The sequence below is a fragment of the Somniosus microcephalus genome, chromosome 14, assembly GCF_052327205.1.
Source record: "Somniosus microcephalus isolate GS21.2 chromosome 14, FLI_Smic_1.0, whole genome shotgun sequence".
In the NCBI taxonomy this organism is placed as follows: domain Eukaryota; kingdom Metazoa; phylum Chordata; class Chondrichthyes; order Squaliformes; family Somniosidae; genus Somniosus; species Somniosus microcephalus.
In genome coordinates this window covers 71,682,204-71,705,552 of record NC_141000.1, presented here as the reverse complement: position 1 = coordinate 71,705,552, position 23,349 = coordinate 71,682,204, and the positions used below count along the sequence as shown (strand labels likewise).

The window sequence follows — 23,349 nt, the reverse complement described above, 5'->3', positions numbered from 1 at the left end:
TTAAAACTCACATTAAAACTTTACAATCTGAAGCCACCCAAACTCTCAATTTAAACAGAGAAAAATAAAATGCCACAGCCACATCTACTCATCAGGCCTGCAAATAAATTAAGACAACTATTTACAAAGGAAATCTGATTTCAAGTGCCTACATAGGAAATTAAATTGTAATGGTTGAAACAAAAGCGCAAGCTAAAAAAAATCCTAACAGGATTTAAGGTTTATTGATGGAGTGCATACCAAATGCAAGATAGATAGAGATAGATATACACACACACACACACAAATTAAGCAGAGATCTCAGCTCAACTTACAATATTTTCACTGTTCAAAAAGGGTTGTAATTCAAACTATGCATAAAGGTATGCAACAGCTCTGCACATACCTACAACAAAACATTCTTTTAAATATCTTAACTTTTAACTAGTTAATATTTCCTAAGATTCACTAAAGCAGAAGTGAAACAACAAAGATTCATTTGATATTTTAGTGACATTGTCTATATGAACAAAAAACTGTACCCATACCACATACAAAACTCATTTGAAGTCCATCAGTAGTACATACCTTAATGAGATTGGCCCCTCCTTTTTCTGAGCCTATATGATATTTCTTTTCAGGTGTCTGGAATGCCAATAGCTCCTTTGTGACTCCAAGATGACCCTCCAGAATTGTTTCTTCAACACCGGTTTCACTTGTTCTCTTCACCTCATCCTAATATTTAGGAAAAGAAAAACTTGCATTTATATAGTGCCTTTCATGACCACCGGACATCCCAAAGTGCTTTACAGCCAATGAAGTACTTTTTGAAGTGTTGTCACTGTTGTAATGTAGGAAAAGCAAAAGCCAATTTGCACACAGCAAGGTCCCAGAAACAGCAATGTGACAATGACCAGATAATCTGTTTTAGTGATGTTGGTTGAGGGATAAATATTGGCCAGGACACGGAGGATAACTCCCCTGCTCTTCTTTGAAATAGTGTCATGGGATCTTTTACTCCCACCTCAGCGTGCAGATGGGGCCTCGGTTTAACGTTTCATCCAAAAGACAGCACCTCTGACAGTGCAGCACTCCAAAAACAAAAGATTAAGATTAGAAAATTAAATTAAAAACATGCATCATTAAAGCTTTATAAGCCACAAAAATTAGGGTCACAATACCTAAGCTGCACTTACAACATCACACTATAGTATTTGTAAAGTTTAAGATTGCACACTATCTTTATTCTTGTAATGAAGTTTAACTTCCATAGACAGGGGTGTAGTCGAGGGTATATGAAGTGTATCCATTTTCTGGTTTTAGAAGGAAGAGATGGCCTGGGGGGGGGGGGGGGGGGGGGGGGCTTGGTTCAGGGGAAGACGAGACACGGCAGGGTGGGGGAGTGGCGAGAGGGGTTTGGTTGCAGGCGAGGCAGAATGATGTTGCGTAGGGGTGAGGCGAGGTGTCATCATGGTTTGAAAGCACGATTGCTTGAGCATTTCAAAATTGTGTACGTGGCAAAACCCACTGTTGTAGGTAATTGAATATCAGGAAGTTCCTGACCTGCATACACATTGAGAATTCTGGTCCCACAGTGTTCAATAATTCGACTCCTAATTGCAAGACAATTCAAACAGTATGTGACAGGAATGAAGATTTTTCTTTGATGGATTATTTATTTTATTCTTTCTTGCTGGTCACGGGACTAAAATTAGTTACGGCCAATTGTTTCTGCAAGTTGTGGAGAACAAACATTACAGTATTGGATGCCTAACACAATAATAGGGCCCGTAGCTTACATAGAAGATAGGAGCAGGAGTAGGCCATTCGGCCCCTCGAGCCTGCTCCGCCATTTAATGGGATTGTGGCTGATCATCCAAATTCAGTACCCTGTTCCTGTCTTCTCTCCATATCCCTTGATCCCTTTAGCCTTAAGAAATATATCTAACTCCTTCTTGAATATATTTAATGAATTGGCCTCAACTGCCTTCTGTGGTAGAGAATTCCACAGGTTCACCACTCTCTGGGTGAAGAAATTCCTCCTCATCTCTGTCCTAAATGGCTTATCCCTTATCCTTAGACTGTGACCCCTGGTTCTGGACTCCCCGACCATCGGGAACATCCTTCCAGCATCTAGTCTGTCTAGTGCTGTTAGAATTTTATAATGCAAACATACCATTTGCCTTCTTAACCACCTGCTGCACCTGCATGCTTACCTTCAGCGACTGGTGCACAAGGATGCCCAGGTCTCATTGCACTTCACCTTCCCCCAATCTATTGCCATTCAGATAATCTGCCTTCCTGTTTTTGACACCAAAGTGGATAGCCTCGCATTTATCCACGTTGTATTGCATCTGCCATGCTTCTGCCCAATCACCCAACCTGTCCAAATCATACTGGAGTTTCTCGGCATCCTCCTCACCGCACACACGCCCACCCAGCTTTGTGTCATCTGCAAACTTGGAGATATTACATCTAGTTCCCTCGTCCAGATCATTAATATATATTGTGAATAGCTGGGGTCCGAGGACCAATCCCTGCGGTACCCCACTAGTCACGGCCTGCCACTTGGAAAAAGAGCCGTTTATTCCAACTCTTTGCTTTCTGTCTGCCAACCAGTTCTCTATCCAAGTCAATACCTTGCCCCCAATCCCATGTGCCTTAACTTTACACGCTAATCTCTTATGCGGGACCTTATCGAAAGCCTTTTGAAAGTCCAAATACACCACATCCACTGGTTCTCCTTTATCTATTCTACCAGTTACATCCTCAAAAAATTCCAGTAGATTAGTCAGGCACGATTTACCTTTTGTAAATCCATGTTGACTTTGTCCGATCCGGTCATTGTTTTCCAAGTGCTCTGCTATTACATCTTTTATAATGGACTCTAGCATTTTCTCCACTACCGATGTCTTTCTACCACCTTTTTTGAACAGTGGGGTAACATTAGCTACCTGCCAATCCATGGGTACTGTTCCAGAGTCTATTGAATTTTGGAAGATGACCAGCAATTCATCTACTATTTCTAGGGCCACTTCCTTAAGTACCCCAGGATGTAGATTATCAGGCCCTGGGGATTTATCGGCCTTCAATCCCGTCACTTTCTCTAACACCGTTTCCCTACAAATACTGATTTCTATCAGTTCCTCCCTTTCATTAGGCCCTATGTTCCCCGACATCTCTGGGAGGTTATTTGTGTCCTCCTTTGTGAAGACAGAACCAAAGTATGTATTTAATTGGTCTGCCATTTCTTTGTTCCCCATTATAAATTCCCCTGATTCTGACTGCAAGGGACCTACGCTTGACTTCACCAATCTTTTTCTCTTCACATATCTATAAAGGCTTTTACATTCAGTTTTTATGTTCCCTGCAAGCTTACTCTCGTACTCTATTTTCCCCCTCTTAATTAATCCCTTTGTCCTCCTTTGTTGAATCCTAAACTGCACCCAATTCTCAGGTTTACTGCTTTTTCTGGCCAATTTATGTGTCCTCTCCTTGGATCTTATGCTTATTCTTGCAGGACAAAGTATTTTAACATTCTGATGGACACAGAGTGCTGAGATATTTGTCGTTGTACCCAACAGTTCCCATTGCATTTGTGCCATAGCACTACGGCAGCGATGTTAACAAATCCAGACATACGTAGAAATACAATAAGCCAACATAGCACCAAAGGGGGAAATATACTGCAGATGCTTGCAATTGAAATAAAAACAGGAAATGCTGGAAACACTCAATGGGTCAGGCAGCATCTGTATCGTGAGGAAGGTAGGATTAACATTGTAGGTCAATGACTTTGTCAGAATCAAACTGAAATGTTAACTCAACCTTCCTATTTCCACAGATGCTGTCTGACCTAATGTGTTTCTAGCATTTTCTGTTTTTAGTACAGCACCCAAGAAGCCTTTCAGGAAATCCCTCTCCTGAGTAGGGCATTCGTGCTGATGGGAGTAGTGAACAGCCAGTTTTGTCATCCTATCATTCACTCTCCATGTTAGTTTCAACTTAGATGGGTAAATGAACCAAGCCTGCATCAGTCAGAAGGATATGATTGCCAGAGCATATTTCATACTTTTACTGGAACTGCCAGTGTCTGCCCAGTCTTTATGGGGGCTGAATGAGTCATGCTAACTGGAACAAAACAATAACCAGCAGTGAATTATTTTTGAAACATCAAAGCGCCCATCATTACTCTTGATTCTGTATCCGATAGAGCTGGAAGTTCTGTACAGAAAAGTGAGTCGACCTGAAGGAATCTAGTTTTGAAATCCTGGTCAGTAGTGCAACTGTCCAGCATAGAGGTCAGTCAAAATGAACTCACGCTTCTTAAAAAAAAAAAAAATCGTCACAGTGAAGATAGCAAACACAGGCGGCGTGTACGTCAGACACGGAGAAGGAAACACTTTGTTCAATGCAGATGTTAAAGCTGAGAATTGGTATCAACTGAAAGGCATTGGAGTTAGCAGAGACCAAAATTGGCCTCGACACTGTGGTGCATCTAGTATCAATAAAGTCAAAATGGCATTGACAATTTGGCATTAATAAAGCTTTGCAAAAACCTTGACAAGACTTCCCAAGCCAAAACAAAAATACTAAACTTTAAAAAACAAAATAGTTGCAATGGAAAACTAATTTTGGCATGGAGGTCAGAGAGCCTATTGCAAAAACAGACATGGTCTAGAGCAAGGCCCTGTCTAAGCAGGGAGTCACCTGACCACACATGACTGCATATAACACAAAGCTGTTAAAAGTAGCATTGTTCCTCAGTGATATTTTTCTCCCACAAGTCTCATTGTATTTTGGAAACTAAATGAAAATATGAATAATAAGACGACTTCAATAAACAGAAAATTAGTGTAACTCAAAAGATTACATTAAACCACTGTAAAATGTAACAAACTGTAGTACAGGATGAACATTTAACATCTTTGTGCACAATGAAATACAAATGTAGCACTTGGAAGGTAATGTGTAGTTTGAACATAGATCACAAAATAGCAATGTATTTGTAGTGCACATAATAAAGATATATAGAAACCAATTTTATTACCATGTGGTGCACCAAATTACTGTGCCAGTGACAGGATGAGTATCTGCATCGTTGATTCTCGACACAAAGCGCTCCCCATCTCAGTCCTGCCAACTTGGGAAAACACCAAGCAAAACTTGCGCATTCCTCAATTATGTGGGCACTATGAAGATGTAAAATCAAAGAGGGGCTCATCCATAGGTCATTTCAGCATACCTTCTTGTGCTCAATTATACAGCAGTGCTGGCAGTGGACTGGGAGCAGGTCACTCATCACCCTGGCTGCAGGTGGGCCATAGCACAATATGGGTTGACCACAGGCAAGGTGCAAAATACCTTCAAAATCAAATGTTCTGACATAAAGCAAATATTAACAACTCTTCACTTTAGAGAACACAGTATGAATTTTCTAAATTACAGAACTTTACTCACTCTAATCCTCTTGAGCCAGTCAATTTCATTGTTGAGCAGAACTTCTGCATTCGGCAGGTTAATGTTACTGTTGTACGCATAGTTAAGCAGATGCCTTAACAGAGTGAAGTAGTCTGCTGAATGTTTTGCTCTCTCTCTTGCAGTACTCTGGCAGCAGAAAAACAAGTAACTCAACTGACAATGTAGTCAATAACATTAAAAAAAACGGAATAAAATCTCAAAATTGAACAAGTTACGATGCATTGAAGTTTACTGATTACTCAATTGATTGATTACTCGTTACTGTTTGTCACCTCAAGTTTAAACTTCAAAATTAAATCCAACAGTGTAATCAGAGTGCTATAAAAGTTTTGAAAAAATTCTTACTGCTAATACTGTGAAGAGCAGAGTAATGAAGAAAAGTAGAGGTCGATGTCCCATACAGCATCTAGTAGCCATCAGGAAGAACTGCTCTTGGGCCATTTGCCTAACTGCTCTGTAAAATTTGAAGTATTAAGCTTTTAGTTTGAACTGCCATCACAATTGCATGTTTTACAAATTAGTTCAAAAAAAGGTTTTGACATTTTTTCCACTCAGTTTTCATTTTCCTTCTATTTAAGCTGATCTTGCACCATGCTATAGTTATCTAGGTAGTCAGCCTGTTCCCAGATCTCTGCCCAGTTGCTTAGGGATGGACAAGAGACCCTTCAAAGCTCAACTTTTCTTCCAGTCAGTGAGGGAGTTGGAATTATGGTAGCAGCACTACTAGAGTGAATTAAGCACCAACATGCAGCCACACACTAATTTTTAGTACTTCGTTAATTTTTGCACAATTATTGGAAAATATAATGCTTCTACGTTAGATACCCAGTCAGCATCAAGTCGTCCCCCATTGATATGCCAATATCAAGCTCCAAGAAGAATACTACCTGCTCAATGTGGACAGGGAATATGAACCATCAGTTGACACAAGAGGATCTTTCTCTTTGGGGAAATGATATGTGCCAGAAATGAAACAACGTTGACAGACAAGAAACATTGCATTTATGTAGCACCTTTCATATCATGTCCCAAAGCGCTTCACAGACAATTAATTACTTTGAAGTGTCGTCACTGTTTTGTAGCCATATGTACCAGCCAATTTGTGCACAACAAGGTACCACAAACAAGATTGATGAGCAGTTAATCTGTTTTTGGTTGTGTTGAGGGATGATGGTTGGCTAGGACACGGAGAACTCCCTGCTCTTTGAAAAGTGTTATGGGGTCCTTTACATCCACCGAAACAGCCAAATGGGGCTCAGTTTAACATCTCATTCGCAAGTCAGCATGTCAAAAATGCACCACTCCCTCATGACTGCACTGAACTGTCGTCATAGATTTAAATCATCAAACCCTGGAATAAGGCTTTGAACCCATAACCTTATGACCCAGATGTGAGTGCGCTACAATGACCCTAGCAGACATTGATATGCATGAATACAGGGCTATAGTTCAAGGTCGCAGAATTCTTAAATGCCTAGGATGAACAGTTTATCAAAGTGTCAGGGCTAGGAGGGAAGTCTTCCTTCTCCTCTAAGTTCAAGTCAGATAGGTTCCCCGTCAAATCCTTCCTCAATTTCCTACATCACAGATCAAGTAGACCCTGTAACAGTGGCGAAAAATTAAATTCATATCCTCATGTCCCAAAGCGTTTCACAGCCAATTAATTACTTTGAAGTGTCGTCATTGTTTTGTACCAGCCAATTTGTGCACAAGGTACCAAAATTAAATGCTCCCTGCCAACTCCACTATGTAAGCATTGATATTAAGAATTAAGTGGAATTGAGGCAGCTGACCTGATAACACCTACTGATTCCAGAAGGTGGAACAAGGAATGCTTGGCAGCTAAAAAGCCCAGGAAAAAGTTTGCAAGAGCACTCCAGTTCCCTGGGTGCTGTCAAGTCTGCCTTCAGTTAGAATAAACTCTGCTTACTCACTTTTAAAGGGACATGATCTTTTCATTTATATGTGGAATTTTAACTGATTGTAACACCTTTAATCTAGTGAAGCAGCAGTGCTTGTTACGTTTCAGGATTTTTGGTAATTTCTCTTCACTGAAAGGATTTGGGAATTAGCTAAGTGCTATGTTTTAAACAAAGTGCATTTACACAAATTTTAAAATGCGCCACAGGCTGCAGGCACTGAATATGAGCATTAAGGCTAGACAAGCCATTTGAGGATTGCCACAGAGAGATGTGGATGGTGAAAGAGATCAGAGACAGCCTTGGATGTGACAAGTTGAGGGAAAAAAATCTAGATGGAGGTGTTAACATGGAGTGAGGTTTACTAGAACAGACAAATAAAAAAAGAAAGGAAGGAGGAATTTAGCTATAGGTTGATCTGACCCAGGATGAGAATCACTCATGCACAGCTAAAAAAAAGAAAATTAAGTTTAGTCAAGAAAGTCAACAACTTGCATTTATAAAGCACCTTCAACTATTGACGACAATGGTAACAACTTGCATTTACATAGCACCTTAAACGAAGAAAAATGTCCCAAGGTGCCTGAAAGAAGTTCAATCAGGCTAAAATAGACGTGTCAAAGCAGGACATATTGAGAGAGAACAGGGGACTGGAATGCAGCTTGTGAAAGTTAGTGCTGGATAGCAAGCTCAGCAGAATGTGCATCAGGAATGGGAGGCTGAAGCCTTGCGGCTTTAAGAGAGCCAGTGCCAGAGGCCAGTTAAGGATGCGTAGGCTGTAGCAGAAAGAAGCCATGGATCCAGAAAGGACTTGAGCCCAGGCTGATGGTAGGAAAGAAAATCAGGGGTTGCAGAAGAGAGAATATAGAGGTGTAATGAAGAACCAGAAGGGTATGATACACTAAGATGTGTGTGTTGGTTGGGGGGGGGGGGGGGGGGGGGGGCATAGAAGTGTGTTAATGATAGTGACCAGATGAGGTAAGAGTGGGATTGGAGAAAGTCAGGTCCAGAACAGCAGCTAAGAGAAACACAGGAGACACACAAGAAAGAATTAAATAAAAATGGCCATTTCTCAGCTTTTTAAAAAAAATTTATAGAAAGGTTTCTATAGTGCCCTCTGTTTAGTGAAAATTGAACAATGTCCTAATCGAACAGTTCTACCAAGTGACATTATGTTGGTTTAGGTGTATTTGAATCCAAAATTCAGTGTTTATAGATTAATCTAGATTCTGCCATGACTTTTCTTTACTAAGTGTAGCCAGTGGTGTCATCACCTCCAACAGCAAGCATGCTCATCTTCAGAAGGAACAAAATCCAATGAAAAGTTGTAAATTAGGGAAACGTAAATTCCATGCAACCATCAGAGAGGATAATGCTCCATCAGCTACCATTTTTTCCAAAAATGATTGAAGTGCATTGGCCAGGAAATCATGCAAATATTCCTAAATTAACCCACCCACTTCAGTAACAGAAATTACATTAAAAAAATTGCACATGCTTCCAATTATTTTCATAAGTTTACAAATTTATTGGTCAAATGAGGTAATTACAACAGCTGGATGGCAGTTGTCAAGAAATCACTCATCAAATCTTGTGAAAATACAAGAAGGGTCCATGATTGTTAAAAGACTACAGAGATAGGCCCCAATGTCATTTTATTTTTTTGAAAAGAACTTAATTGCAAATCATTTTAAAATCGGATCTCTAGTTTGAATTGACAAATAAGTTTCAAGACAACTACTTGCCCAAAGTTACTGTACATTTTCAATATAGGCTACTTTTATGAATTTACCACAAACGCAAACTGATTTTTGACCAAGAAATATAGAGAGGGGATAGCAGAGCTATATTTGAAAATTCTCAAAACATAGATTAAAAACAACCTATGTTCATGAAGTGCTTAATTTTGGGGACCAATAACATGGGCATTTCAAGAGCACCTATATTTGCCATAGTTTTCAAATTTACTGAACATTAACCCGTTAAATTTTGGAATGTCAAACAGTTCTTTGCAAATCAATAATACCAGCCCATCATATTTCAGATACCACGCTCTGAGAAATTGACTATTGAATTTAACATGTAACTTGATTACCACACTTTTCTTATGCTTTAAAACTTTTCATTCTCTGTCCTCTTGAACTGCTTGCAATCTGACAGTGTGGGCAGGTGAGCAGCCTCCAGTCTCGACTGATGATGCTCTTAAACCAGTTGATTGAAAAGTATGCGACAACATGAACCAACTTGCTAATTTGCTCTGCTCACATTCAATTGTACGTACCCCATCTCTACTGATAACCCCTTCCTCCCCATAGCTAAACAAACCAAACAGACCCACTTCATAACAGTACATGAGGCAAAATGTTTATTCAGATCTGACGCTGCATCAACTGGCCTCTAATATTGCACTCTGTTCCAATCACAATTAGCCATGTAATAAATTACTTACTTGCTGTGACAATGCAGCAGCAAATCAATTATGAAGGTCTGCCATGCCTTTTCTTTACTAAGTGTATCCAGTGCTGTTGGAACCAGTGCAAAGCACAGTGTCATCACCTCCAGTGCTTCACAGCAAACATGCTCATCTTCAGAATCTGGCTCATTTCCTGCGTTAGTCTTCAAGTACAAGGACACAAAAATGCAATTTAAGGCAAGAGCCCACAACTGGAAAAAGCAGCATATTTAAGCATTTACTAAATTTCTTACTTGCCAAAAACTGTTAAATTAGAAAGATAAGGTAGTGCTCACAAATTTCCCCTCCCCCCCCCCGCAATCCAATCTCCTGCAAAGACAAAGTAAAGTCACTGGGAAAAATGAGACAGCAGGAAAAATTAAAAAAAACTAAGTGGTAACTATTCCAGAATTGAAACAATTAAAATTAAGGTTTATAGTTCAGAAGGAAAAGATCTTGTTCAGCCCCATTTCCCTATAACTACAGTGAAAAACAGTACATTTAAGTGCACACTGATTAAATACATACTTCTTCAGAATTCTTAATTTTTTGCTATTAACTCATCATTAAATATCCTACTTAAATGTGCACTGGTTTAAAGCACATTCCATTTAATTAAACAAGATTTTCACAGCTTCTGATGGGTCACTCATTTCAGTGCACACATTCTTTCTTCATCAGCCCATTCTACCACAAAGACAGAATATCCTACATCTTTTAACACAATCAAGTAAATCACTTTAGTTGTGCCAACCTGTTGTGTCGATAAGCCCAAGTAACAGCACTGAGATATTGTAATGTTTCTGAATGGTTGCTTAAGAAGGAAATGTTGGCAATATTGTACTGCCAGCCTGTTTTATGTGCATGTCAGGTTTAACTTATGAATTTGGAGAACAAAAATACTATTACCTCTAATGTCTAATTGCTTAAGATATTCTTCAAGTTCCATTAACTCTACATTTAAAATCAACATTGTTGTAAATCTTTATTTCTCTTCATGCCAAAGGGCTACCACCTGTTCAAGCCAGGTCATCAGTTTCACATGATTAACATTGTTCTTCTCTCAGCGGAAGTCACTGATACTGGAGGTGGAGAAACTGCCATCTCAATAGTGAATGGAGGATTGTCCCTGACAAGTAATGATGAACTTGGTTTATCTCGGAGCCTTGAAAAATAGCCAGCTGCACCATCTCCGTTTTGGATCTTAATATAAAAAACCCGCATTTATATAGTGTCTTAATGCCTCTTTTTCAAATGCCCCATAGTGCTCTAAATACAATGAATTACAATGTATAATTAGTGTTGTGTAATTATCTGGTATAAATGGCAGCCAACTTGCGCATAGCAAGGTCAACATCTCAAAGGATGGCACCTCCAACAATGCAGCACTCCCTCAGCACTGCACTGAAATGTTGGCCTAGATTGTGTTCAAGTACCGGTGAACTCTCAAACTTCTAACTCCAGGTGAAAGTGCGACCAACTTAGCCAATTGGAAACTCAAGGAGTCTTCTTGGCTACTACTACTACTACTTGTAGGACTATCTCTGGCTGCCATGCTCTTGTCTCCTGAGGTCTCTCCTCCTCTCGAAGAGTCTCACTAGTTTTATCTACTCCACTGCTGATCAAATTGAAGATTGCGGACTTTCCTCAATTTGAAATCTATTCATAGCATTCTTCTGCATATCTATAAAAAAACACCTGATATAACACCACGCGTGCTTATAAATAGCCCCTCACCAAGCTGTACCCAAAGATTTCATTGAGTAGACCAATTAAATATACAATGCAATTTATCTGGCTTTGGTCTTAAAGTCCAGCTTTACCACTGAACAAAGACATTCAATAAAGTAAATTAGTGTTGAAGGAAAGTAAGGAAATCAAGCTTGAAGATTCTTAGTGCGCTCAGTATGAAAAAAATGTACCATAAACCAGTGTTCAGTATTAAAGTTAATATGTACACTTACTGCCAAACACTTAAGGGGTGACCTTCTTCGGAGCTTCTCCCAATATGCCACTGTAACTTCAGCAGAAACCCTGTTCACGTGCATAAACACGATTTCCCAAGTTACAGCGGTTGAGTAGGAGAAGCTCCAAAGAAATTCACCCCTAAATGAGTCATCTATGGCCTAGCATCCCCACTGGATGTTCTGATGAGAGATTGAATGCTATTAAAAAAATGCTTAATGAACTTACTTTTTCATATATCTTGCTAATCTCTTCACTTGAACTGAACACAAGCTGTATTGAACCACAACCTGAGGCCCAGACAATTTTTTGCACTGCTCTAATAACACAAATGTCTGGGATGTATTTTGAGGCCTTGGAGAGAAAACAATAAGATTAACAAAATTAAAAATAAAATTTTGGCTTACACAATATAATGTTAAAATGGTCACATTTTCTTTACATAGTACATACATAACTATAAATAATCAAGATCAAGGAATACTTGAGAATGTATGTAAAAACTTATTACAGACCCCAAATATATTTTCTCCTGCTCCTTCCCCTCAATGCTCATGGTAAAAGGTGTTAGTACTGAGAAATTCAACATTTCACCATTTAGGGCGCTCAGCATCAAGCTAGAGTACAAAGTTACCCTGCTTTTGTCAGAGAGCTATCACAGGTCTGTAGATAACTCTCACCTAAAAATAGTTGCCAATTTAATGCCATATTTGGGGCAACTTGTGTGTTGTGGGCTTATACCCAGTCGGAATTGGGTCAGAACTTCCCAAACTTTTCACACACTTAGAACACAAAAATCTCAACCAATTGTTGGATTCAAATGTAGAGGTGGAAAAATGATGCATTAGCCCACTGCACCAGTCACAATTTCAGCATTCCATAAGATTCAAAACCACAAACCAGTAAACAAGTTAACACCCTACCTTTTGTCAAGTAAAATTGACAAAATTTCTCAAATAAAAATCTAAGTTTTAGTTGCCTCTGATGTTTACACATCGGGCCTCCTTTGTGCTACCATTTGCTTTGTCACTGATTTTCAGAGTAGTTCATTTTGCTGCATAATATTACAAAACAAAAGCCATTTCTCTCTAGTCATCTGTACCAGGTCTGCCGCAGTGAGCTTCTTTCTTGGTTTGCTGTATAGATCATCAAATAATACCCATTAATTTTTAATATTGACAATAGCAGCACTAAGTTTGTGATGTATATAGTATTTAAAATTGCAGGTTCCACTTTTCAAGTTTCCCCCCCCACAAATTAATTTATCTCTTCTCTAAGGTGGTGGCTGGGGTAAGGTTCCCCTAGATTTAAACAAGTGTTAGTATACTGTTCAGCCAACAGCCAAGTCCATTTTGAACAAATTTGCATACTTTTGTAAGTGCTCACTAGATGGCAATCAGGAGCAGAAACACAGATTTTTTCACCACTTAACTTAGGGTTGCTGAAGCCAATTACATCACCTCAACTTCCGCTCCAGTTGAGATCAGCTAACTTAGCACAGACCAGCGATCACACCTGGGACCTTTCTGGTCTGCCTAGCTCAGTAATCACCCCATGTTGTACATTTACCAACTGAGCCATTTTGAGAGCCCAAAATTAATGTTTTGTTTGATACGTTTCCTTCTAAGTACTGGAGAACCACAGTCAAAATTGAATATAAAATGAATTTAAAAGCTGTTGATAAATACACTACCTTGTCATGGTATTCAGCCAGACAGATCAGGAAGGTCCCAGTCTATGCTGAGTTAGCTGATTAACAGGGGGAGTAAGGGCACTACAGTCGGTCTCAGCACCCCAGTCTAGAGAAGGAAGAGGAGACTGGACAGAGTCCTGCTTCTGATTGCTACCCACAGCAATCGCTTGCTGGAAAATGTGCAAAAGGATACATCGGAGGACAGGATTAGTCAGCTGAGATGCCCTCCAATGTCAAATAGCCTGATAGCACTATCTAGGCCCATGTGAAGAATGAGCACTTAAGCAAGGTTACAGAATTTCCAGAACCCATGGAACCATACCTCAGCATGAGTTAGTGCCTGCAGGAGAGGAGGAATGAAGAAAATTGGAGGGGAAAAAAGCAATTGAAATCTCAGTAACAGCACTTGAATAGCATCAACTGCTTTTATTTGTTAAGCTCAATTTAATCATGGAGGCAAAATTTTTCTGAAAAAAGTTTCAAGCCATCACAGTAAGGCTTACAGGTACAGCTGCTCTAAACATACTTTACATTTTAAAAAAGACCAAACTTTTATAATCTCCACAAAACGCCAAACAGCAAACTGCAGCTGACTAAACACAAAACAAAAGGAAAGAACAAAAATAGTATGTGAGCATTACTGTATGTCAACCACAGAGTTGTTGCTAAAATTAGGCAAAGAACGACTTGCATTTATAGAACACCTTTCACGACCTCAGGATGTCCCAAAGCGCTTTACAACTAATTAAATAAGTTGTGCTTTACAACAAATGAAGTGTAGTCATTGTTGTAATGTAGGAAACACGGCAGCCAAATTGCACACAGCAAGCTCCCAGAAACATCAATGTGATAATGACCAGATAATATGCTTTTGCGATGTTGATTGAGGGATAAATATTGGCCAGGGCACCAGGAATAACTCCCCTGTTCTTCTTCGATATCATGCCATGGGATCTTTTACGTCCACCTGAGAGCAGACGGGGTTTAACGTCTCATCTGAAAGACTGCATCTCTGACAGTGTAGCACCCACTGGAGTGTCAGCCTAGATTTATGTGCTCAAGTCTCAGGAGTGGGACTTGAACACACAACCTTCTGACTCAGGGGCGAGGGTGCTACCAACTGAGATACGGCAGACTTGAATTTATATAGCACCTCATCACATTCTCAGGATATCCCAAAATGCTTCAAAGAAATTAATTTATTTTGAAGTGTAGTCACCGTTACGTAGGCAAAAACTGCAGCCAATCGGCACACAGCCAGGTTCGACAAACATCAAATGAGATGAATGAGCAGCAGATATGTTTTTGGTGACATTGGTTGAAAATATTAGCCAAGGCGTGAGAACTCCCTTCTTTGCTTTGAGTAATAAAAATAAGATTTTACGTACATCTGAACAGGAGATGGAGCCTCGCTTTAACATCTCATCTAAAAGATAGCAGCTGACAATGTAGCATTCCTTCAGTACTGCACTTAAGTGCCATCGAGAATATTTGCTCAAGTCCTGGAGTAAGGCTAGAACTTTAAATATTCTGACTCAAAGTCGAGACTGCTACTAACTGTGCTAAACTGACATTTTAAAGCATAGCAGTAAAAAAATCACGACTTGCATATAAATTAAAACACAGAAATAGGCCATTTGGCCCAACCAGTTTGTGTTGGCATTCTCTTCCACCCAAGCAATAGTTCTTATCGCATGTGGTGCCTTGTTCCCATATTCTTTTACTTCCGTTTCCTTCAACGACTTATATAACCAATTCACCTAATGTGTGAATAACCGCAGACACCTCCGCCCGCCCGTGCCTCCCTCCCCTGCAAGACTTCGCTTTTTTTTTCTCCTCTTTCATTCCTTCGTTTCACTTTTGTTGTTGTCCTGGAATGTACTTTAATTTGCTCTGCTTGATACCCCGCATTATTCTATTTTAATTTTCTCTATCTTCTGTTGTTTACATCTATTGACAAAGTCACGTTCATGTAATGGAGGCAGAGTTTATTCAGATCCTTTTGTAAAAGTGAAACCACTCTACAATCACGGTTCATCTGAAATTGGCGTTCACCCCTTCTACTACAATCAATTGCTCTCTAATTCTTTTCCAACGCCCTTCCAACTTAGCTTCATCTTCAAAAGGTTCCCTTCCCTGAAGAACATTAATGAACCAGAGACAATTGGGCAGCTTTCATGGCCATTTTTTCCCTGGTGCTGGTCCACAAATTTGAACCTTTGACCTCAGGGTTGCTAATCCAGTACTTTAACCACTAAACTACTATACTAGTCTGGGAGGAAATCCTTCATCAGGAAGGCCTTTTTATAGGACTCAGCAAAGGAGGTCAGGTATAGCGTGGCTAGATGCAGAGTAAAACACTATCTACTCTGCTCCAAATCCAACCTTGGAAAGCAGCCCTAGAGAGCATAATTGTGTCATATTCCATTTCTTCTATCAACAATCCTGTGGCCTGAGTAACATTGCCAATTAGTATCGAATTAGGGGTAACTTTGTGCTGCAAGAAATGCCCAATGGCAACGGGATTGACACTGCCCACGTTCGTTTCACAAAGGACCTTTAGAACCAGATAACAAATGAGACTTTCATCCCATCATTCTGGTGAAAGGCTTGGGTCTAACTCACTGCGCAACCAAGTTCCAAGGTGCACTTTCTAATCGGTGTCACTGGACAACAATAATAAATACCCCAAATTGATTTTTTTTTTTTTTTTTTTTACACCAATCACAGCCCTGGATGCACTGAAGCCAATTTTAGCCGAGATCAGATTTGGTACACATTTGAACCAGTAACCTGCCGAAGCGTTCACAGAATCAGACTGATCAGGTCTGCCATAATGAATGGAATATCTGACACCGAGACCATGCAACCTGAATACCACTCAAAAAGGGAATTGGACAGTCCGAAATCAACTGACAGTGAGAATACAAACCTCTGTGGTCAGCCAGATGTCTGATATGCACAATGTGTGACTTAAAAATCTTGAGTCTATGCAGCCACACACTCCAATTACCCAAGCCCAGAGTTCAGGCACAGAGTACATCTATATTTACAAGTATGAATGAGTTGGGGTACTGAAAATCTGCTTAGCTCAGCTAACAGTTAGCAAGTCTGTCACAAAGGGACCTACTCAGTGTCAACCTCTCATTAGCAGGCATATTATCTTGGAGCCAACTTGCACTGAGATACTTCCACTTCTCAAGAAAGATACTTACAAGTACAGCATTAGACAACTCAAGTATCTATTTGAGCTCTCGTTAAGCAGCAAGTTCCCAGCCAGAACAACTAAGCATAACATTTGTGAATGCATTAACACCATCTTCCTTACCACAGCATCAACACAACCATACCCTACAGAACAGTGGTTCCACCAACTGGAAGTGCAGAGCTCCAGCAGCAAATGCGTGCTTTCATGCAAACCAATCAACCCAGGCATTGAACCCTGGATATACAAGCACATAATCAGATACTCAGCGTACAGTAGCTGCCATCCCACGCTTCAAAGCTGCATCAGTTATACAAGACATATGGCTTCTGCAAGGTGGAAGTCCTGCTCACCAAATGCTTAATCCAAGTCCTCATAAAGGGCTGTGGTGCAGATGTGCCTGTGAATCAATTATCTTGAAATTGCCAGCAATTATAAAATCTCATGCACCTCCTCGTGGAGAGCTCTATGGCACTATCGCTGTTAATGCAGACATTTAAGGTGCCCAGGAGATGATCAGTGCATAAAGTACGAACAAAAACCATCACAATGCAAAGGGTAAATGTTGCACATGCCTTCAAGGAGTTCTTTTTTCAATAAAATATGGCACCCTTTTTGGTTCTGTTTGCATTGAAAGGAATCATGATGATCATCAATGGCAGTCATTTTTTTTTTCCTCAAATGGATGATAGAAACAAACATAGAAGATAGGAGCAGGAGTAGGCCATTCGGCCCCTCGAGCCTGTTCTGCCATTTAATGAGATCATGGCTGATTATCCAAATTCAGTACCCTGTCCCTGCTTTCTCCCCCTATCCCTTGATTCCTGTAGCCTTAAGAAATATATCTAACTCCTTCTTGAATATATTTAATGAATTGGCCTCAACTGCCTTCTGTGGTAGAGAATTCCACAGGTTCACCACTCTCTGGGTGAAGAAATTCCTCATCTCTGTCCTAAATGGCTTACCCCTTATCCTTAGACTGTGACCCCTGGTTCTGGACTCCCCGGCCATCAGGAACATCCTTCCTGAATCTAGTCTGTTTAGTCCAGTCAGAATTTTATAAGTTTCAATGAGATCCCCTCTCATTCTTCTAAACTCTACTGAATATAAGCCTAATCGACCCAATCTCTCCTCATGCGTCATTCCTGCCATCCCAGGTATCAGTCTGGTGAATCTTCGCTGCACTCCCTCCATGGCAAGAACATCCTTCCTCAGATAAGGCGATCAAAATGCACACAATACTCAAGGTGTGGTCTCACCAAGGCCCTGTACAACTGCAGCAAGACATCCTTGCTCCTGTACTCTAATCCTCTCGCTATGAAGGCCAACATACCATTTGCCTTCTTAGCCTCATGCTGCACCTGCATGCTTACCTTCAGCGACTGGTGCACAAGGACACCCAGGTCTCGTTGCACTTCCCCTTTTTCCAATCTATTGCCACTCAGATAATCTGTCTTCCTGTTTTTGCCACTAAAGTGGATAACCTCGCATTTATCCACATTATACTGCATCTGCCCAATCACCCAACCTGTCCAAATCATACTGGAGTTTCTCTGCATCCTCCTCACAGCATACATGCCCACCCAGCTTTGTGTCGTCTGCAAACTTGGAGATATTACATCTAGTTCCCTCGTCTTGATCCTTAATATATATTGTGAATAGCTAGGGTCCTAACACCGATCCCTGCGGTACCCCACTAGTCACTGCCTGCCACTTGGAAAAAGACCCGTTTATTCCAACTCTTTGCTTCCTGTCTGCCAACCAGTTCTCTATCCAAGTCAGTACCTTACCCCCAATCCCATGTGCTTTAACTTTGCACGCCAATCTCTTATGCGGGACCTTATCGAAAGCCTTCTGAAAGTCCAAATACACCACATCCACTGGTTCTCCCTTATCTGTTCTACCAGTTACATCCTCAAAAATAACAGTTGATTAGTCAAGCATGATTTACCTTTTGTAAATCCCGTCACTTTCTCTAACACCGTTTCCCTACAAATACTGATTTCTATCAGTTCCTCCCTTTCATTAGGCCCTATGTTCCCCGACATCTCTGGGAGGTTATTTGTGTCCTCCTTTGTGAAGACAGAACCAAAGTATGTATTTAATTGGTCTGCCATTTCTTTGTTCCCCATTATAAATTCCCCTGATTCTGACTGCAAGGAACCTATGCTTGACTTCACCAATCTTTTTCTCTTCACATATCTATAGAAACTTTTACAGTCAGTTTTTATGTTCCCTGCAAGCTTACTCTCATATTCCATTTTCCCCCTCTTAATTAATCCCTTTGTCCTCCTTTGCTGAATCCTAAACTGCTCCCAATCCTCAGGTTTGCTGCTTTTTCTGACCAATTTATATGTCCTCTCCTTGGATCTTATACTATCCCTAATTTCCCTTGGTAGCCACGGTTGAGTCACCTTTTTTGTTTTATTTTTATGCCTAGCAGGGATGAGCAAATTCTGTAGTTCAACCATGCGATCTTTAAATGTTTGCCATTGCCTATCCACTGTCAACCCTTTAAGTAACGTGCCCCAATTCATCCTAGCCAACTCGCGCCTCATACCATCGTAGTTTCCTTTATTTAAATTCAGGACCCTAGTCTCTGAGTCAACTACTTCACTCTCCATCTTAATGAAGAATTCTATCATATTATGATCGCTCCTCCCCAAGGGGCCTTGCACAACAACATTGCCAATTAATCCTCTCTCATAACATAATACCCAGTTTAAGATGGCCTGATCTCTAGTTGGTTCCTCGACATATTGGTCCAGGAAACCATCCCGTATACACTCTAGGAATTGCTCCTCCACAGTATTGTTACTAATTTGGTTAGCCCAATCTATATGTAGATTAAAGTCACCCATAACTGCTGTGCCCTTATTGCACGCCTCTCTAATTTCCCATTTAATGCCATCCCCAACCTCAGCATTACTGTTTGGGGGTCTGAATACAACTCCCACTAATGTTTTCTGCCCCATGGTATTTCTCAGCTCTACCCATACAGATTCCACATCATCAGCGCTAATATCCTTCCTTACTATTGTGTTAATCTCCTCTTTAACCAGCAATGCTACCCCACCTCACAGAAACCCCACACTGCAGATAGAGGCCATTTCGGCCCATCGAGCCTGCACCGACACATATCCCACCCGATCCCCATAACCCCTACACCAACACATATCCCATCCTATCCTCGCGTATTTAATCCCCCTAACACTAAGCGTCAATTTATCATAGCCAATCAACCTAACCCGCACATCTTTGGACTGTGGGAGGAAACCGGAGCACCTTTTTGCCTGTCCTTCCTGAATATTGAATAACCCTGGATGTTGAATTCCCAGCCTTGGTCACCCTGAAGCCATGTCTCCGTAATTCCAATTACATCATATTCATTTACATCTATTTGCGCAGCTAATTCATCCACCTTATTACGAATGCTCCTCGCATTAAGACACAAAGCCTTCAGGCTTGTTTTTTTTTTTTTAAACACTTCGTCCTTTTAGAATTATTATTTACTGTAGCCCTGTTTGATTTACACCCTTGATTTCTCTGCCTTCCACTTTTGCTTTTCTCCTTCTTGTCTTTTGTTTCTACCCTTGCTTCCCTTTCCTCTGTCTCTGATGGCCTGGACTGAGTTGGGAATCAAGGTTGTTTCTTCCTTCCGAACTCCACTTGGCTCCACATGCTTGATAAAATAAAGCCATTAATGGATTCTGGCAATCAGGTGATGATATATATGAAAGCTTTGTGACAACTTATGATCTTTGGCTGAGAGCTCAGGTGGAACAAACAACCACATAATTGGTTAATGAAACTAAACCTAGTTTATCCTTGTGTTAATATTACTATTTCGCAATACAATTATTCTTAGGCGCTAAGGGAAAGTAGCGTTCTATTGAGCGAAGTGTTAATAGAAGTACAAACATCAACTTAAATATTTGACCCCATTTTCTATATGCTGAAGTAAGCAAAGAGCATAGTTGGATATGTGGCCACAGGTTGGCAAAGACTTTGGGGGACAGGGGGTGGTGGGTCAGCACTAGTTCGCAGGCAGATTCAATTTTACACTTGGTCTGGACTCTCACAAAATCATCAGGCAGCTTTTTAAGCTTCAGCATGGATACAGGTCTGCACAATATTGACAACATTCTTTTATATTCTATTATATATTATATTCTTTTTAAAGTTAGATGATTTCTTTAGACCTGTTTAATAACATTCATTTATATTACTAGACAGCAGTGAAGAGGGTAAGAGAGATCAAGGCTCTTGTTGCATATATTTGATAAATATAATCTACAACCGTAAGACAAAAGCACACTAACCTCGTCTGAAATCTGCTGTGCAAGGCGAATGGCTACATTTCGCAACATACATTCTGAAGTAGGATTAGGAATGTTATGCAGAGCATTCTGTAGAACTACAGCCTGGCTATGAGTAGCATGATTTATCTGTTTAAAAACAAAAAAAAACTTCAACAAAATATGGCATAGCAAATTATATTATACTTGAAACACAAAAATTCAAAATTTATGCAACCAAAAGAAACAATGACCTCAACTTTTGTTTCCAATATTAAGACACTAAATCTAAATAAGGCTACAAAAATCCAATCCTTCAAAAAAAAATGCAAGCATGAACTAAATTTATAAAGTGCATCATCACACCAAAAGATAAAACCAATTATCAATATAGTGAAAAGAACTGCACATTTAAAACCAGATTAGAAAAAATGTCTGAGAAACTACAAGTCCATATCTTTTAAATGAATTCAGATGAGGTCAAACTGTCACAACGGTCATCTAAACTCCCTCAACCAGATTACTGCTTGAAACTCAATGGCTGCACGTTTAACTTACTTTTGTTATCAAAATCAGCACTCAGAATACCCACACTGCCAACATGTTCCTTGTCCTCAACAGTCAGAAAATGACATCAGGCTTTCATCAATATAAAAATATCATACAGTAGTTTAGCAAGATTCTGCATTAATAAAAAAATGGATACGTACTGGTGAAACAGTGCTTGAACCTTCCACAACTGGCTGAAATGCTTCTGCCACAGCTCGAACATGGCCATATCCAACTGCTGTGAGCAATAATTTGGCTATTTTTAGTGCATTAAGATACGCAGCCCTTCGAGTCTCCATGTCTGCATTTAGCAGGAAGTTATTCCTGGTTAGCATGCCCAGAACAAGGGATACACCACCACTTTTTAAAAAATTGTATTGGAAATCACTTGCATCTTCTCCCAAAGGTGCACTGGCAGGCATTAACAAAGCATATACTACCTGCACAGAGAGAGAAAAAGTAATTTTATTCAAATCATTCATCAATGCCATAACTTATTTCAGCCAAGTATAAATATTAAGCCATCATTAGATTCCAAAGCAGCAGTCTAAACATGCTTATAAACACTTTCCCAAGCTAATTTTTTTTGCCCACGGCTAATTTATCATTTCAGTCAAAGATTATATTTTTCTTGAATAAAGTATTCCTTCAGAATTCTTCTGTTAACATTCAGTGTTATATATTTTGTGTTCAATATTTACATTTTTAAGATTAGATGCTATTGAAAGTTAAGTTACAGCTTTTGCATCCAAGGCACCAGATTTAAAGATAAAAAGATCCATCAATATAATTATGGTTAAAAAAACCATGGTCATCAGTAAGAGGAAGAGAAAGGCAATCATGTAATTTTGAGCACCTAAGACCATTATGGTTTCAGCCTGTTTGGGAATCCCTGGTGGAAACAAAACCGTTGGCATGCAACAAATCATCCCAATTATTACTGTGCGTACCTAACCATTCTGGAACTGAACTGCACCTGAGAAACCGATAAGGGACTCGTATATATACATTATATTACAGTATCATTTTCCCAAAGAAACTGCAACATTGTTGAAAGAGATATCTTAATTGTAAATGAGAATTTAAAAAAATCTATGACAATGTCTACATAATTCCCTTAGCAAAGTCGCAAGCACAGGGAAGATGCATTTGAAAACAAAATGGTAGCTAAGATCACTAGAGAGGACAAATGTTTTAAAGCATCAACACAAGTACAGGTAGACTATCCTTTATCCGAACTTCCGAAAACCGAAACCCTCTAAAAACCGAAAGTTTTTTCGTTCAGCGTAAGTCGTGCGCACGACATGACCAGAGTGGCGCACGACTTACGCTGAGCAGGGCAGAGGGTCACAGAGTTCCCTCCTGGGTAGGAGATTGCAGGCCGAGCTGGGCAGTGTGGAGGAGGTATACCGGGAGAGTGAACCCAACAATACAGTGGCCGGTCCGATAGCTGCAGCGGCCTGTCCGATATTCTTTTCTCTCCCCCCCCCCCTTTTCGGATAAGGGATAGTGTATCCTTTATCCGCACTTCCGAAAACCGAAATCCTCTGAAAACCGAAAGTTTTTTCGTTCAGCGTAAGTCATGCGCACGACATGACCAGAGTGGCGCACGACTTGCGCTGAGCAGGGCAGAGGGGTCACAGAGTTCCCTCCTGGGTAGGAGATTGCAGGCCGAGCCGGGCAGTGTGAAGGAGGTACCGGGAGAGTCAACCCAACAATACAGCGGCCTGTCCGATATTCTTCTCTCCCCCCCCCCCCCCGGACCCCCACCCTTTCGGATAAGGGATAGTGTACCAGCCTTTATCCGC

General features: G+C 40.3%; 1 protein-coding gene across 1 annotated transcript in view; it reads right to left on the bottom strand.

The window, feature by feature from the left end:
* Positions 1-23,349, bottom strand: part of usp9 (ubiquitin specific peptidase 9) — a 244,275-nt gene that overhangs the window by 78,806 nt on the left and 142,120 nt on the right. Inside the window, exons 23-29 of the mRNA XM_086007397.1 lie at positions 21,703-21,981; positions 21,017-21,142; positions 12,025-12,150; positions 9,829-9,995; positions 5,806-5,914; positions 5,440-5,586; positions 568-714 (exon numbers count right to left, since the gene is read on the bottom strand). Coding sequence (XP_085863523.1) covers positions 568-714; positions 5,440-5,586; positions 5,806-5,914; positions 9,829-9,995; positions 12,025-12,150; positions 21,017-21,142; positions 21,703-21,981 — 1,101 coding nt within the window. The remainder of the gene's footprint in view (positions 1-567; positions 715-5,439; positions 5,587-5,805; positions 5,915-9,828; positions 9,996-12,024; positions 12,151-21,016; positions 21,143-21,702; positions 21,982-23,349) is intronic.